This window comes from Zingiber officinale, chromosome 1B (genome assembly GCF_018446385.1).
Source record: "Zingiber officinale cultivar Zhangliang chromosome 1B, Zo_v1.1, whole genome shotgun sequence".
Lineage (NCBI taxonomy): Eukaryota > Viridiplantae > Streptophyta > Magnoliopsida > Zingiberales > Zingiberaceae > Zingiber > Zingiber officinale.
Genome location: NC_055986.1, coordinates 161,297,736 through 161,316,600, shown reverse-complemented (window position 1 = coordinate 161,316,600; position 18,865 = coordinate 161,297,736). Strand labels below are relative to the sequence as shown.

The window sequence follows — 18,865 nt, the reverse complement described above, 5'->3', positions numbered from 1 at the left end:
TCATAGAATGATGACGACGAAATCCATTGACTCCTCCCCCTCCCCCCCAAGCATACTAGTCCTAACACCAAATCCATTGCATTCACAATACATGATCTTTTTTTTTTGCACTGTCGTCAACAATTAACTTGAAATTCCTAAGACATGTTTCATTAAGTATAGATTGAATGTAAAATCAAATGAAAGTCTTGACTCCAATAAATTAAATGCCTTAGTTTTTTTTATCAGGAGAACCGAAATTATCTTCTAAAATCATTTCAAGCACATCACTGACAGCATATAAAAATCAAGTTGATAGAATAATTATAATTAATGTGACCCCCCAACATATATTTCCAGCACGTTGAAGGGTATTTTCTTGATTAAGTCCCCAACCACTTGAAATTTCATCCCTCTCCAATGCTTCAATAATAAAATTTGAATGTTTCTCCTTAAGAAGATTAGATCATTTGTAGAATGATCAAATAACATTTAGCATATCACAAATAATATGAAAGAAATTAGAAATATGAAAATTTTTCTTTAACACAGCTATAAGAGCTAGTTGAAGTTGATGGGTAAAACAATGTATGTAAAATGCACATGAGTTCTCCTTTAAAATAAGTGCTTTAGACCATTAAATTTATCTTGCATATTACTTGCTCTATCAAAACTCTATCCTCTCAACTTAAACATGCTTAAATTATATTTAAAGAATATCTTATTGTTGGTGCAGTTAGCACTAATAATCAAATTCAGGTTTTAATGTATGACAAAAGGTTAACCCTCTCTCACGTTCTACACAATCCTACACTTATCAATGGAAACTTTAAGTGAGAGTGTTGTAGTACTGGTAACATGCTCAATTATGATAAAATGTTTATTTACATGCTCACTACTATCCACATAATGTAAAATAATTGACATTTTCTCCTTTGCTAACATATCACAAGATTTATCAACTAAAATAAAGAACAATAAATCATCAATATCTCTGCTAATAATATAATTGTTTCAGTTGCACAAGCACTCGTTATATCCTTCTGAATATACAGTGATGTTAACTTGTAATTTTTAGGAGTATTTTTCAATATCACATCATTAATCTTTTTATTATAAGCACCTAAAAACTCCAGTTGGATAAGAAAGTTTTCTGGATTAAGAGAACCTTCAGTTTCATCAGGACCCCGAAATGAATTCGCTTGTCATAACAAAACTACAATCAATCGAAGCATTGAGATGGATACAATAATCATTTCGCATTTGAATTGATTGTTTGTGCAAAATTGATTAAATATGCTCATTGTGATTCATCAAAGCTTCACAATTCGTTCAAGCTTTATGATGTTCACTATCATGCTGACAAATATGAATATTTAACCTATCTTTACTCTTCTAATTTATAAAGTCTTCGCTAACAAAGGTTTCTCCTCCTTGTTTTTCCTTAGTTGTCTTGAAGAGATAGCAATACAAACAATATGCAACATCTGTTTCTATGCTATATTCCAACCAATCACCAAATTCCTTAAACCAGGGTGGATTGAATCTTCTAAATTGACTTAGTCCAAATTTTCATTTTGGGAATTCATATCTTGAAGGTTGACATAGACCCTTTTACAAATATGTTCTTCAAACTTGATCCCTAATGTTAGCATTATAATCACAAATTGGAATTTTTAGTCTAGGATCATAGGAAAAAAAATAAGTTTAGGGACTTAGGGATTAGAGTTACCTTTGGCTTTGAGCTTTTGCCTTTTTGCGAAGTGCAGCGTGACCATCAAAGGGCTTGCTTGCTCTTGTTGTGGTCCTGCAGAGTGATGAGCTTGGAGAGTCGTGAGGTGGGAGACAAAAGGAAAAAAACTATGTTTTTCTCTTCTTTTTTTTGGGGGGGCATATATAATTGTATTAATGAAATTTGTTATCTGACACAGTGTGGGCAGTGGACACCCACACTAGACCTTAACCGGCTCCGCCCTTGTTCTAGTGGTACTCCATTAACTTTCTCCTTATCAAAGACCTTCCGAAGACGGAGAGATCTCATATCACCTACGGAGAGGCCGAAAGGGAGAGTGGGAGACGAAAAGAAAAAAAAAAACTACATGTTTTTTAACCCTCTGCTATGTTTTTCTCTTTTTTTTTTTTGTTTGGGATTATATAATTGTATTAATGAAATTTGTTGTCTGGCCCAGTAGGCCTTAAGAGGCTCCGCCCCTGGTTCTAGTGCTACTCCATTAACTTTTTCCTTATCAAAGACCTTCCGGAGATGAAGAGACCTCATATAACTTGCTCTTTACAAACAAATACAAAGTAAAGACAAATATACAAAGTGTATCAAATGAAGTAATTTCTACTAAGAAGTTTTGCTTTGATCGTTATTTGTAACTCTTGGATTGTCTCTTGAGGTCTGGAAATGCAATAACACCTATCTTCAAAACCCCTAAAAATCAACTATGAAAACCTCTTCGAAATCCTTATTTTATAGCATTCAGGTTGGGGTTGATTTTCATCTATCAGTCAATTGTTCATCACCATTAATTGATTGCTCCATTGGATTCGACTGTTGCACCTGCAGAACGGCTCTTACCAACTATGATTTGACTATAAACAATTGACTATTATTGTTCATCTTAAATAGTCAAGTTCCTAACTCTATCCATAAATCATTTATTATAATAGTACTAACAATCGACTATTATTATTCATCAATAGACTGATCCCAAATCAATCAAATGTAACAATCAAGTTTCAAAATTTATATTTATTACTATAGTGTAATCAATCAATTGTTACTGTTCGACTGATCTCAATCATTGGAATTGATCATATAAGTTTTAAACTTTCTATTTGTTATTATAATGTCATTAGTCGATTGTTATTATTCATCAATCAACTGTATTATAAAAAAATACTATAGTAAAAATATTATTCATAGTTGACTGATAGTATTCACACTTGACTGATGCACTATTCATAATGTTAAAAATATTATTCACATCGGACTCACTCATGCCAAGGGGCTCTCATGTTTTCAGAACTCCCTCGCATGATTAGTATTGATTAATCCTAACTTACTAGGGTCTCATTCTTGCCTAATATCCAATTGATTTCAACCTACTAGGACTTTACCCGCCTAACATCCAATCAACCTTAACTTGTCAAGACTTCTTATCACATGTCTTATATCCGATTAATTTTAACTTGTCAAGACTTTGTTTAAATATTCGGTCTTCCTTAACCTATTTGGAATTCTCTTCTGACACCTAATATTCGGTCCTCCATGGCCTATCAGGACTTCTACTATTACTAAAGTGTTTAATCAGTGTTGATCCACTTGGACTCTACTCTTGTTAAGTGTTTGGTCCTCCATGATCTATTTGGACTTCACCTTTGCCTTGACCTATTTAAACTTCTTCACTGTCAAGTATCTGATCAAACTTGACTTTACGCTCAAACATCCGCATCTACATCAATTTTGATCAACCAGACACGAGATCAATGGTACTGACAATCTTTTTCTCTAACAAACTCAGCTTCTACTTGTTGTTTTGCTCTCGTTAACAAATATATTGGTCAAATATCAAAACTCAACTCAACTCAACTCGAACTTAATCAACCTAATCAATCTTAAATAGAGGTCATGATCCACAATAATAACAAGAGTTGCCATAAATGACAAATATATAAATAGTATTATATCAAGATAAATCAGAAAGAAAATTAAGACTTGATTAGCACGGCAATATTATACAATATTATTAAGGTTATTTAAGTATACTGCTACACGAACGCCAAACGCCTGGTATACGTCAGGTTAATATTTAAATTACGCCACCTTAATTTAATCAAACTGATCAACTCCATTCTATAAATATATCTGTTGATCACATAATTAGGCACTAAAGCATCTCTTCATAATTGAGCACAATCAATCTGTAATCATTCAAGGAGCATGGCTTCCACTAAGATTTCAGCTCTTGTGCTAACTTATGCACTGATCGCTGTGTTTCTTCATCCATTGATGTGCCGAGAAACAACAATGACGACAACGATGAACATAGTAGGAGCCGCAACCAATGATGGTAATTGACTAAGTTCTTTATATTGAAACTATGCCTTTCTTTGTGTGTACATAGTTATCATTAATTATCCTCTTTTCAGGCAAAACGATAGATCAAGGGATAGCCTACATGCTTATGCTAGTAGCTCTTCTCATTACTTATCTTGTCCGTTGATCATTTAGCAGCCTAGATGCACTTCGATTCCATTGATAGATATATATGAACAAGATCATGGAAGAAGAGATCAAGTTCTATCGATTGAGGATATTTATAAATATGTTTATTTTTACTAGGCTTGCAAGTATTCATTACATTGTAATTAGTATATAGAGCAACAACAAGATCATTATTGCATATATGTTATGTAACTAAGGATCAATCAAATAAAAATGTGAGATTAATAACATTTTTTAAGGTTTAATTTCCTTTTTGTAAGCGAAAGTGCTGTGTAATTTTTTATTCAAATGTGACTACCAATATCCCCTCAAATAGTCTATGCTATATTTCTTTTATGCTCTCCTACAATCCATTATTTAAATATCATCTTAGCATCAAAGATATAATATAAATAGTGTAGCCACGTTTCACTAGAGGGAGAGATGAATAGTGCTCGTGACTTTTATATTTTTCAGAAAACATGATCTAAGTAAAGAATACGCAGCGGAAAGAAAGATTAAAAGAAAATAGACCAATGCTAACACTGCCAAGTTTTTACTTTGTTCGGAGTCTATGGCGACTCCTACTCCAAGACCCGCACGTGAGAGTGTTGTCTAGGCAATCATTAATCAATCGAAAAGTTACAAAAGAAATTACAATATGAGTACAAATAACTTTGAAAACAAAGTGATACCGACGACTTAGAGAAACAGATCTTGGGCGTAGTTGTCGTCGGACTAGCTTTCGGGCGTTGTAGAGTCGTCTATCGAGCTGCGCGCAGGAGAGAAACTTGTTTAGATTGATGTGTTCAAGGTGCAGGTTGAAGCCTCCTTTTATAGCTCCCTCCGGGAGCCTAGAGTGTGCTGACGTGATGAGCTCTCGTCGAAACTTCATCTGAGAAGTTTGTCCATGTCCGGGCGCCTGGACTCCCTCCGAGCGACTGGACTGCTGACGTGGGTCGATTAGTCATCGCCCTCCAACTCAGAATGAAGATGACTTTTTGCTGGTCTAGGCGCCTAGAGCAACTTCGGGCGCCTAGACCGTTCGGGTGCCTGACCAGACACCCACCCGGGGTGCTCCTGTTGGAACCCCAAGGTTGTTTTGGTGTGATCAACAAGTTAAGGTAGGTCCTGTTTGTTTTAACCTTGTGTCTAAATGTGCAGGAGCTTAGGAACACAGGTAGTCGAGCGGAAGACGCAGCTAGCGAGAAGGACGACACGCTGTGCGTCCGAGGGACGAGGCGCTGCGGAAGAGTACACCGGCAGACGAGAAGGAAGTGCGCTGTGGTTCCGAGGGACGAAAGCCGGAGCGGAAGATTGCTCGGGGAGCAAGAGACGCAGCTAGCGAGAAGGTCGACGACCGAGGGACGAAGACTGCGGATGAGTACGCTGGCGGACGAGAAGGAAACACGCGGTAATTTCGAGGGACGAGAAGCCGGAGGGAAGCACGCTCGAGAAGACCGGAAGTTGGGTTCGGGTGAGCCCTATTCCGGATGGCAGAGATCACCCAAGTAAGCGGATCCGGAGCGGAAGACCCGGACCGAGAAGGGACTGAACCAGAGAAGAGGTCCCGGACGAAAAAAGTCAACACTGTTGACTTTGGGCTCCGGGGCGCCCGGAACAGTCCGGGGCGCCTGGAGCCATCCGAGGCGCCCGGAACCCTTCCAGGCGCCCGGACCCTGATTTTGACTAGGATCGCGATTTACGCGATCTGAACGTTGGGGGATAAAGTTTTATCCCCCCAGGGCGCCCGGAACCCTTCCAGGCGCCCCGACCAAGGCTATAAATATAGCCTTGGTCCAGAAGCTTTGAATCAACTCAGTAATTAGCATTCCAAACACTTGTGCGCTCACTGTTCTAGTTTAGCTTCTGTTTTTGTGCTTTCACCGATGTAAGAGGCTTCTCCGCCCGAAGGAGTTTTTAGTGCGATTACTTTCCTTGGATTAACAACCTCCTCAGTTGTAACCAAGTCAAACACGGTGCCTCGTTTCTTTCTTGTATTTCTGCTTAGCTAATTTTATACAAGTGTTAGTTTAAGAGTCCGAGAAGGGTTGCTTTTGTTTTTGATTTTACAGGGCTATTCAACCCCCCCCCTTCTAGCCGGCCCAACGGTCCTACAAGTGGTATCAGAGCCAAGGCGCTTCAGGAGGACTAACCGCCAATCGAAATTCGAAGGGGATTTTGCCACTTGGAAAAAACATATGCAGGTATTTCTTACAACAGATATTGAATTATTTTTAACAATGAAACTTGGTTTTCAAGCTCCAGAGGACAAGGAAATAGATGAATGGACAAAAAAGGAGCAGGCCGACTTCGTGGCGAACGGCAAAGCAGAGTACCATCTGCTGAGCGTTCTTCCGCCTCAAGAAGTCAACAGGATTGGTAAATACAACTCTGCAAAGGAACTTTGGGAGAAATTCCTCGAGCAGCACGAAGGAACGTCCGAAGCAAAGCTCGCCAGAAGAGATCTGCTTCGCAATCAGCTCACCAGCCTGCGACTTGGGGAAGACGAGTCAGTCGCGCATCTGCACTCGAGAATAAAAGAAATTATCATCGGACTTTCGAATCTCGGAGAAAAGGTAAGTAACCGAGATTCGCTCAGGTACGCTCTAAATTCCTTTCCTAGAAATACCAAATGGGGATCATTAGTAGATGCATTTTATATTTCTAAAGATTTAGAAAAGATTTCATTAGAAGAATTCTTTTCAACATTTGAAGTGCATGAGTCAAGATGTGCAGGAATGAAGGAGCCTAAAAACAACGTCGCCCTCAAAGCCTCGAGAGACGAACCAGAATCGGAATCCTCTCTCGACGACGAGGAAATGGTAATGATGGTAAGAAGATTCAAGAAACTTTGTAAATTCAGATCTACTAACCATCCGTAGGGAAAGAAGAGAAGAACGATCCGCTGCTACCACTGCGATGAAGAAGGGCACGTCAAGGACAACTGCCCCAAGCTGAAGAACAAGGACAAGGAGAAGGGTAAGAAGCCTATCCAAAAGTGAAAGGCCCTAAAGGCGACGTGGGACGATACATCGTCCGAATCTGAAGTCGAAGCTTTCTCCGGACTCGCACTGATGGCGAGTCATCAAGACGACGACTACGATTCAAGCTCTTCCGAAATGAGCATCGAGAGCATCGATGAAGGGGGAGACACGTCAGAAGAAAGCAGCAGCTCAGGGGGAGAAACGGACAACGAGATCGAAAATGTAAGTCAGGTACGATCTCTTCCTCCCGATAAAATGTTTAAGTTCGTTAAACTTTTAACAAAAGATTGCTGCAAATTAGAAAGTGAAAATAAAATTTTAAAAGTAATTCTAGCTAAGTCTTGTCCCTTAGAAGAATTAGATAAATTAAAACTAGCAAATGAAAAATTGAAACTTGAAAATGATGATTTGAAAATGCAAGTAGATAACTTGAGAAACCATGCATGTTCATCTAAAACTAATGTTAGAAGATTTAATAATTTAAATTGGTACTTTAAATATCACCCTGGACAAATTAGAAACATTTCAAGAAAATATGTTCCTAAAAACCTTTTAGTTAATCCAGTGGGCTGGAACCTATATTGGGTTCCGAAGTCATGCTTAAATTAATTTTAAAATTAAAATTAGCGCTTTAAGTGAGAAAATTAAACAAAGAATTTCTTTATGAGGCTTTGTCTAAGGAAGTGGTTGTTGCTCCAATAACCAAGAAGGCCTAGTGCCTCGCCACGACCTGGAAGCCAAAATATTGAAATAAATGTTTAATTAACTTACTAATGAAGCATTAATACAAGAATTAATTAGTGCTTGAAAAAGGTTATTCAAAACATTTTATTTCAAATTAGGAATTTACTTACTTAGAAATTTTTGTGCCTAAGTCAATATTTTAAAAAAAAAATACTTAAAAATGTAAGTTAGGATTTTTTAAATTAAAATTTTTTAGGATTTTTTTTACTTAGAAATATTCTCAAAAAATCATTTTTTTTCTAAGTTAAGAACTTTTTTTAAACTAGAAATCTCAGCTTAAATTACTTAGAAAAATTTTCTAAATCTCTTAAAAATTTAGAATTACTTTTCTAAGTCTTTAACCCTTAGATTATTTTTCTTGGAACCCCATTTTTTTTTTGATCACAGGGGGAGAAGGGAAAGTATAAGTCTAGGGGGAGGTAGGTAGATAGATTTAATTTTGTCTATCTTTTTGCACTTAAATTGCAATTTAAGTTAATTTACTTAATTCTATTTTATGTCTATTTTTAACCCTAGCTTAACTTGGGTTGATCACACCAAAAAGGGGGAGATTGTTGGAACCCCAAGGTTGTTTGGTGTGATCAACAAGTTAAGGTAGGTCCTGTTTATTTTAACCTTGTGTCTAAGTGTGCAGGAGCTTAGGAACACAAGTAGTCGAGCGGAAGACGCAGCTAGCGAGAAGGACGGCACGCTGTTCGTCCGAGGGACGAGGCGCTGCGGAAGAGTACACCGGTGGACGAGAAGGAAGCTCGCTGTGGTTCCGAGGGACGAAAGCCGGAGTGGAAGATTGCTCGGGGAGCAAGAGACGCAGCTAGCGAGAAGGTCGACGACCGAGGGACGAAGACTGCGGATGAGTACGCTGGCGGACGAGAAGGAAACACGCGGCAATTCCGAGGGACGAGAAGCCGGAGGGAAGCACGCTCGAGAAGACCGGAAGTTGGGTTCGGGTGAGCCCTATTCCGGATGGCAGAGATCACCCAAGTAAGCGGATCCGGAGCGGAAGACCCGGACCGAGAAGGGACTGAACCAGAGAAGAGGTCCCGGACGAAAAAGTCAACGCTGTTGACTTTGGGCTCCGGGGCGCCCTGAATAGTCCGGGGCGCCCGGAGCCATCCGAGGCGCCCGGAACCCTTCCGGGCGCCCGGACCCTGATTTTGACCATGATCGCGATTTACGCGATCTGAACGTTGGGGGATAAAGTTTTATCCCCCAGGGCGCCCGGAACCCTTCAAGGCGCCCCGACCAAGGCTATAAATATAGCCTTGGTCCAGAAGCTTTGAATCAACTCAGTAATTAGCATTCCAAACACTTGTGCACTCACTATTCTAGTTTAGCTTCTGTTTTTGTGCTTTCACCGGTGTAAGAGGCTTCTCCGCTCGAAGGAGTTTTTAGTGCGATTACTTTCCTTGGATTAACAATCTCCCCGGTTGTAACCAAGTCAAACACGGTGCCTCGTTTCTTTCTTGTATTTCTGCTTAGCTAATTTTATACAAGTGTTAGTTTAAGAGTCCGAGAAGGGTTGCTTTTGTTTTTGATTTTACAGGGCTATTCAACCCCCCCTTCTAGCCGGCCCAACGGTCCTACAGCTCCCTCGTCGCCACTTACCCAAGTGCCTGAAGAACTCTAGGTGCTCGGAAATCCGAGCGCCTGGACAAGCTTCGGGCGCCTATAGCTCTTTCCCGCCACTAACTTCTTATATCACAAGGTTAGCATAAGTACAAATAATATGTAAAGTAAAATGATTTTGAAAGTCTCTGGACTGTCTGGTTCAGGCTTTGAGTTTCGCTGAAATTCTAGGTGGGACCGACGTCTATTGTTTCCTTTTCGGGGAATGAATCCTCACCTACTCCTCTCAGGAGAGATTATCTTTTGCCAGATTGGTCCTCCAGACCATCAAGTCTTTTGCTCAGCATCCAAGACTTCAGGATTTTCTACTGGACGTCTAATCCCCGACCCGTCCAGTATTTCGCATGGTATCTACGACCCCCAGGACTTCCACCTAGTGTCCACGATCCTAGGATTTCGCCCAATATTCTTGACTTGCCAAGATTTTGCCCAGTCCCCCAGACCATAACTTCATTGTCTAGCCACAGCTAGGACTTTCCACCTGCCTAGTGTCCACTAAGACTTGTTTGCCTAGCCTCAACTAGGGTTTTCCTGCACACTCAGTCAACCTTGTCAGAACAACAATAATACTTAACTTACAATTCTATCATTATCAAAGCTCAAGTTTGATCATTTAGTACTCCCTGTACCAACAAATAGTATCTCGTACACTTGCTTGAATTCGAACGCTCCTCAATTTACACACAGAAAAAGAGTTCATTTATCAAATAAAAAGTTTTAAAAAAAATTACTTGAATATACTCATTTTTTACTTAACAGCTCATATATCAAATAAAAAAAAGTGAGTCTACTAAGTGGTAGACGCTTAAAAAAAATAAAATCATATTTTAACATAATACAATTTAACACAAGACAAAATAATAATTATTCTGGAAGTTAATTTTCACATAAAAAATTTATAGAAGATAAGAAATTATCAAAATGCAAAGACGTCATCTTTAGATTTAACTGAATAAAATTAATTCAAAATAAAAGATAATGCCCTAATATCAATTAAATAAAGGTTTAAGAAGTCTCAAAACTCTAACAATGCAAAAGATAAAAATAATCCTAAAACAATGATAAAAATTATTTAGAACATCTGAAAAGGATTTAAACATTAATTTTCATTGAAGATTGAGTCGTTACGAGTTACACCTCATAGAGCTCTAAATGATTTTCAATTTGATATATTTTACGTCTTGTGATTCAACCGGAGTCAAAAGTTATAACTTTTTAAAACTCAAATTCTCCTATATCAATCGCCCCTCATTGAAAAAAAAAAAAAAACTCATCCTCGAGTTTAGAGTAATGTCAGGTGGTAGCCCAAGAGGCAGATCCTCTAGCATCAACTCAACAAAATCTCCTAGCAGCTACTGCACTTCTGATGGTAAATCAGGGTCTAAGGCTATTGCATTGTTCTTACAAGTAGCAAAGCATAGACTACGTCTCTATATTGCATCTCATCTAAAAACCTAGATGCAGAAAGTAGGTTAGTATTATTGGCTACAAGAATAGGAGTGCTTCCTTCTTGCCGGAGCGCCAATACAATCTTCTTTCCCTTGATGTGAAGGGTATATGTTTTCTTTCATCCCTTCCTGCCGGAGCGCCAATACAATCTTCTTTCCCTTGATGTGAAGGGTATACGATTTCTTTCATCCATCGTATATAACACTACGATCATATTGTTATGGTCACCCCAACAATACATGACATGCATCCATAACCACAACATCACACCATAATATTTGTTGTCAATTGAAAAAGATACAAGATATCGATTATCAGTTATTACCTCACTACCTTTATTCAACCACAATTATGGCTTACGATGATGGTTTGTTTTCAACTGTAATTTTTGGATAGCCTCCTCAAACACAATATTTTCACAACTATCACTATCAATGATCATTTTAAAAACTTTATCCATAACTGTGCAGGTTATGAGAAAAATATTAGTTTTAAAGCAATCATCCTCTGAATCACTATTAGGAGTCAGTAAATTCTTACAAACGACTAAAGTCTCATGGTCATCACTATAAAGCACCTCATCAACTTCATCATTGGTATACACCGACTTACTAATTGCCTTGGTTTTGTCTTTTACATCTTTCTCAATCAACAAATTTTTGCCCTTTTAATTAGCATGTTTCTTGCAATTAGTTGTCCTGTACCCCTGTTCACCACAACAAAAACACATGATAGGAGACATAGAATTAACTTGTAGTTGCTGCTAGATAGGATGTGAATCTTGAGGGTGAACTGGTTGACTATTTTGATCATTCCTAATCACTGGTTTCCTATTATGTTGTTTTTAACAAGCAGGGCATGTTGGTAGGCCTTTGAAACAGTCCATAATGAATGAAAACTGAGCACATTGCCTCAACACATGAAGTTGCTGAAATAAGGTTTAAGTGTAATTGAAAGGTAGAAAGTGAGTCTTTATCTTCTCCCAATCAATGATTTTAGCTTTGCTCTGTATGTTTCGTGAGTGTCACAACTGCTCCCACCACGTTAATGCTCAGCCTTTGAGTATGATGGCAATCAGTTTCACCTTCACATGATCGAGCACTTCCTTGTAATAAAAAATTTTCTCAACTTCATTAATCTAATCAATGAACCTCTTTGCTTGTAATGTACTAGAAAATTTGGGTAGATCAACCTGAAAATTGAGATCTCCATATTGTTCCTCTCAACCACGACGCTCTCGAAATTTAACACAATTGTAATATAGATTTTTGAAAGCGAAATTAGAATCAAGATCAGTGATCTCATGATCTTCAAGAGCCCACACCGCAGACATTGGGTTAATTCTGCGACTTGCCTCTATAAATTCTCAATCATCACATTCTGAACTCTACGATCACGGTGTTAGGCTTCCTCAATCAGAACTTGCTTGTTGCGACCATGACCACGATGACCTTTCATCTGATACGCTTTGATATCAACTGATGCCAGATAAAATAGCGATTATTCTAGAGGTTAGTTTTCTCAAAGGAATTTTAGAGGATAAGAAGTCACCAAAATGCAGAGACGCCGTCTCTAGGTTTAACCGGATAAAATTGTTTTAAAATAACAATAACGTCTTAACATCAACTAAACTAACGTTTAAATAGTCTCAAAATCCTAACAATGTAAAAGATGAAAATAATCCTAAAATAATGATAAAAATTATTCAGAGTCTCTGAAAAGGCTTTAAACGTTGTTTTTTAGCTGAAGACTAGGCTATTAGAATTACATCTTATAATCAATTATAGATTTGATATATTGTGTGTCTCATGATTCAATTTGAGTTAAAAATTATGTCATCTTAAAGCTCAGATCCTCCTGCATTACAATTCTAGTAAAAACTAATTTAGAGTTTATCTTTTTTAGATAATGAATAGATTATAGTTAGGAAGTCTTGACCTAATAGTAAACTTGTTATCATGATCTTGATTAGGCATTTGGATCAGAAATAGCCTCATATAATGTATGATAAAGTTCCTTCGGAGCGGTGCGATAGTTGAAGTATGGGGTATTGTCATATGGGATCTTGAGGTCGAAACTCGGCACATCCAAGTATATCTTCATCCATGCTTTAGCCACCTGTACTAATAGCTAGTAGTCATCAGTAATTTACCTCCTCCGTGTTGGTCTGAGGATGAGTTGGCGGGAACATACCTTCTTTATATTAACCTAGGGATGGATTGACGGGGATATTAAGGGCAAGTGAATCATCTTTTATCACATGATAAAATAATAGATCTGATATGATTGGATCGAACCCTAAGTAAATGAAAATTTCGTGATCGAACTATCCTTTGTAGATAATGAAGGAATTGTCACCGTAAGTTTTTCTTCCTTACAAAGCAACCCCATGAGCACTGGAATATAATATTATAATGAACGGATTTGAATTATAATTAATTAGAAAGCATTGGATTTTGAGCTTAATTTTATCTTCAGTCAAAGCCACTTATTATTTTATTGTGTATTAGCCTTGGAATCATCTCAAAAATAAAATAAAATAATAAACCAAAATGACAGTGTCCAATAAAGGATCATGTCTTCCACCAACAACCAGAGAATCAATTAATCAAATCTCGCAGCAATAATTTAACTAAAATATTTCACGAAAAAAATAAAAAACAACCAACATCAGCATCCAGAGAATCAATCAATCAAATCCTGTATCAGTATTTTTATAAAGTTAATACACATCAAACAATCAAGATCAACATATTAATCAAGGCTTCTAATTTCTATTCCATTGCTGCTGCTCACTCCCTTGAAATTATAAAATTATGGAACACACTAAACAAAGCAACAAATCCAAGAAAATTGAATTTGACAAGTTGCCATCTGATGGAATCTTTTGATATTATAATCTCAATGGTCTGGAGTAATTATATATATACATATACTGCATTGAACGAATAAATTATCAATAACTTAAAGCTGAAACTTGATATATTCCTTGTTCTCTTGTTTCTATCTGAAACACGCATCACAGTCGATTTTCTTTTTCTTTTTTTTTTCTAAAAAAAAATGATAATTATTCCTCATGATACTGACGCTAAACCTCCTTCTGATTGCGACAATATCCTGTCGATTAATCAAAACATTGATTGATCACAAACTGTTTTCCTTTTTGATATATATTTTCTTGCAGGATTGTCAATGTCAATGTCAATGTTTCCACGAGATAATTTCTAGGACAGCTACCGTTCTCGGCATCCCTGTAAGCTGTTCGTCCTCTCTCGACCACTCCACCAAATCCAACGGCGATGGCGATGGATTTAAAGCTCTTCTTGTGAAGCTTTTGGCCCCACAAGCCTCACCTCTGTCCTCTCTCTCCCTCTCTTCCTCACTTATCTCAATGCCTATGAAAGAGAGAGCCAAAGCTAAAGCACCGTCTTCCTAGCTACTTCAGATTCCCTGTGGGTCCACTGCTCGAGCTCTTCGAATAGATCATCAACTCAATCCAATTCCAATCTAGTGAAGTCAGCAACTTTTATGTTCCATAATGTCATCATAATATCACACGAGACGATTTCATTTTTTTTCTTAGGAGCAGTGTTTAGTTTGGGTAATTGTGTTGAGTGCTGATCGTGTCATGAGCAGCATTAAATTAATGCTGGGCTTTCGTATTTCTCGATCATTATGATTGAGAGCAGTGCAGCAGAGACCACAGAGCTGCCCTGAATTCGATGCATGCAGCCAAAATAGAGGGGCAGGCCGAAGTGTATGTGTGTGTGTGTGTGGGGCAGTGCTACTATGCGAGCTTTGATACATTTGTCAAACCAGTTTAACTCCACCTGGTGGCCTTCTTGTGCTTCTCCCCTCAGTCTCCCACTGCATGGAGATGGATCTCTCATAGTTCACTTTGAGTGAGGGAGAGAGAAATCAAGAATAGCACCAAAAAGGGCTCAAAAGGTGTGATGTACTCCCTCCCCATTCTTGATTCCTGTTTCTTTTTTACAAGTCCTCTTTGCATGATTTAAGAACGCAAGGTAGCCTATGCAAATCTTCTCCTATGTGATTTTTTGTATGTGTGTGTTCATGGATACGCCTCCTTGCATGATTTAGGAACTCAAGGTAGTTTATGCAAAGCTTCTCCTTTGTGATTTTTTTTTGGGTGTGTTGTGTTCAAGGATCACTCGGCCTTGCATTTTTGTGAAGATTTTGATTTGATGCACACACTCACTTTTCTGCTGATTTGGTCCCTTCTTTTGCCTTTGTCAGTCCCTTTCCTGATGGTAGAACAAGTTAGTGCCTGTCCATATTCTTTATTCTCACATGGATGTCCCCAGTGCCTTAATATTTTTTGGTGGTTCTGCATGATTACAAAAAGTCTTGAGATGATGATGCTGTGTGGTATTCTTGCAACCCTTCTATTATGTGAAAAAAGATTTGGTTTATTTTTGTATCCCTTCACCTGTTTGATCTTTTGCTTCACCCAGGGATTTCGTATATAATATGATGCTGAAGAAGAGGAGCAGGCCAGTTCTCAAGGATCAGAGCAAAGGGTACCTCATGTCTCACTCAACCTCTGATGGTGTGGTGAAAAAGAGTTCAACTAGCTCCTTTCTCAGTGTTCCTGGCCTGCTTGTGGGATTCACCAGCAAGGGTTCATCAGATTGTGATGCAGTTTGGAGCCCTACATCTCCCTTGGACAAGGTCTTTTCTAGTAGAGGCAACTCAAACCTTGGCTCCCCTACTCCTGGAAGCTCCAATGGCAGGCTTAAATGTTGGGACAGCAGCAGAGTAGGGCTTGGCCTGGTTGATTCCCTCAAGGATGATGATGAGAACAAACCTTGTGGGAAGGCCTTGGGGAACAGGAATATTGTCTTTGGTTCACAGATGAAGTTTAACATCTCGATCCCTAAACCTTGTGGAATTTCTTCTCAGCAGAATTTTGTTTCATCCAAGTTTCATTCTAATTCTTCAGGGCTGGGTCTAGAATCCAAAGAGGCTAAGTTGCAACATGAGGAGTTTGTGGTACTGCGATCCTGTTCTGTCGATACGGGTCGACTGTCTTTCCTCCTTACAAAGTCGTTTTGCAATAGCTCCAGCAATTTGCACTCTGAGGTTCAATCAGATTCTATGAACTCTGTGTTTGGCTCTACACTAGCTAAAGGGAATGCCAATTTTGAGAAGCTTTTGGGGTCCCTTCCAATCTCTCTTGATTCTTCTCATTGGTTGCTTAGTACCCTCTCCGCGAGTGAGATTGAGCAGTCGGAGGATTATACTTGCATTATATCTCATGGACCTAATCCTAAAACGACTCACATTTTCGGAGATTGTATACTCAAAAGCCACAACATTGAATCACCATCTTTTAAGAAAACTGATAGGAAGGAGGAGAAAGGGTGCACTTGGCCTCCAAAGCTCCCCGAGAATTCGGTATCATGCTCTTCTTGCAAGAAGAAATCAGAAGAGGGAAAAGACATCTTCGTGCATAGGTTAGTCCCCAAACATCTCGAGTTCATCATCCTCGATTAATTCCTCATGCTGTAAATCTTCTATGCATTGCAGTGACCAAGAAACACTGATTGGAGAAAAGATGAAGAAGCCCAGCATATTTTTAGCTGGCTCTCCTGGTTCATCATTCAATGAGGAAACATTGCTCGATGAGATGGCTTTGGCCTCATGGGATTGATGATCCTTCAGGCATGGAGATAAAACGGTTTGATCATCTGTCTAACAAGAGCTGTCGATGCGATGTGCAATCGATCTTTTTTGCAGCCATGGATGATCGAAATGTACATTCATTTGTTTGCTGATTGTGTCTCAGAGTCCACAGTGGTGGTAATGGGATCTTGCAGGGAACTGTTCCACCACCCTGTCTTTCTTTTTTTGTTTTGTTTTCTGGACCTCAGATCAAATTTTATGGATGATGTTGATCAGTGAGGGTGTTATCCACTGCTTGTCAATTTTCCCTATGAACTACATAAATTATCAATATGAATGGTGTCTTTCGGGCATATTTTGTTACAAAGCATTCAATCGCATTCAAAGATCATTCATTCTGTTTCTACTCCAACACAAATTGCTACAAGTGATCGATTGCTTAATCATTTGAAACTGTTCTTTAGCCCATTCTGAACATAGAGACAACAACAGAATATAAATCGTTCCAGAGCATAACAAAACGTTGCGATCACAAAGCATCGTTTTCTTTATTCCCATTCTTTCTTTCTTAGGAAAATGCGTGTTGATAAAATATATAAAAACCTGACATAAAAGAATGCAAATTATTAATACTTCTCTTGAGTTTTTTCATGCTACTTCTCAGTTAGAAAGAATTCATAGCAAGTTCAAACCAGAAGAGAAAAAAAAAAGGAATTGAGAAGTCTTGTGATTGGATGTTTGTTCTTATAACTGTGAGTTTAGTTAGGTAACAAGTCTTTTATCCCTTCCTACATCAGTCGATGGCTTCTCTTTCGACAAATAATGATAATCCCAGTTAGTCTCATTTACTATCCCTCAGGTGACCGGCCCAGTTCCACGGAATGGCTCATCTTTCGACAAATAATGATAATCCCAGTTAGCCTCATTGACTATCCCTAGGGTGACGGGCCTCATTGACTATCCTTGGAGGTCACCGACCCAACCCCACGAAAGTTTCACACCGGCCACCAGGGTAAATCGGGAAGCGCACAAGGCGGTCAATCAAGAAACCCAGCCTCCTTTGATTGTGCCCCCCCCCCCCCCCTCAATTTGAAGGAAAAAATTCTGTAAATACGATATAACTTGGGTTCGAACTGCGAGTACCTGGGTGACAATTTGGATACCCTACCGTAGCACCATAACCCCAGGGATGGCAAATAAATGACTGAATTGAGATAAGAGGTGGTTATAGGTGAGAAGTGATATTTAAGGGCTATTCCTATAGAAGAAAGTTAATAGAAAGGAGAAAGAAATAGAAACGGTTGAATTTAATCTTTTTAAGATTGACTTAATATAATTTGTATATGCAAATACAAATCGAATCTATTTAAGTGATCTAATTTGAGGTTATTAGGTTTCGAGTTATTGGATGTGGTTGAATGTGTAGAATCATTTAGCCCGATTAATCATCATCTATGGACTGATAACGGATTAAATTCCTATATAACGGAGAGGTCCTAGTTGGATTATGACATCTTGACAGAACCTAGTTTCCCATTGACGAGTGTTTGTAGCGGCATCATCCTAGATCTTTCATAAGACTTCTCCTTTTGCTTTCACTTCTTCTTCTTCTTCTTCTTCCTTAGGGATTTTGGGATCGAGCAGAGGATGCTCTACGACAATGGCTATACCGCTTTAATCAAGTTAATTGTTGTTTATGTATTTACTGTATTATGTCATGTCTATGATGAAACTAAATCATGCTTAGAATGTATTATTTTCTCTATACGATTTCTTTATTTGTTCTTAGAAATCATGAAAGTAAGGAAAAATTCTAATTTCTTTATTTATTCTTAGACATCATGAGATTAGGGAAAAACTTTAATTTCTATAAAGTGATCTCAAATCTCTATGTTTCATCATTTTCTTAGCAATGAAGTTAGGTTTTTCGTCCATATGTGACTTTCCATGCTAGATTAAGTTTTTGTAGTTTTGATTGTCAAAAGATCTTGTAATAGAGAACTCTTAGTTTTTTTTTATTTCACAAAAGAACAAGAAGAGCAATGGCAAATCATTGCTTTCTTCATAAAAAAATCAACGTGTTCAATCTACTTTGAGATCAAATGGGGTAATCGAATAGGACAATCGAGTAATCAAGCCTAAAATAGGGAACAGATTTGAAAGGAATCGTTTGACCCTATCGATCAATTGATATCAATTGATTGCATTGATTTCGCAATCA

At 38.3% G+C, this 18,865-nt stretch overlaps 1 protein-coding gene across 2 annotated transcripts; it reads left to right on the top strand.

The window, feature by feature from the left end:
• Positions 1 to 14,525: 14,525 nt before the first annotated feature.
• Positions 14,526 to 16,997, top strand: LOC121986786 (FCS-Like Zinc finger 10-like). 2 transcript variants are annotated; one of them, XM_042540733.1, is made up of 4 exons: positions 14,697 to 14,946; positions 15,256 to 15,387; positions 15,474 to 16,475; positions 16,549 to 16,997. In XM_042540733.1, the coding sequence occupies exons 3-4, from the start codon at positions 15,490 to 15,492 to the stop codon at positions 16,670 to 16,672; spliced, it is 1,110 nt and encodes a 369-aa protein (XP_042396667.1). In that variant the 5' UTR covers positions 14,697 to 14,946; positions 15,256 to 15,387; positions 15,474 to 15,489; the 3' UTR covers positions 16,673 to 16,997. The 2 variants fall into 2 exon arrangements, with proteins under 2 accessions (XP_042396664.1, XP_042396667.1); XM_042540730.1 differs by lacking the exon at positions 15,256 to 15,387 and having other exon boundaries at positions 14,526 to 14,946.
• Positions 16,998 to 18,865: the final 1,868 nt, after the last annotated feature.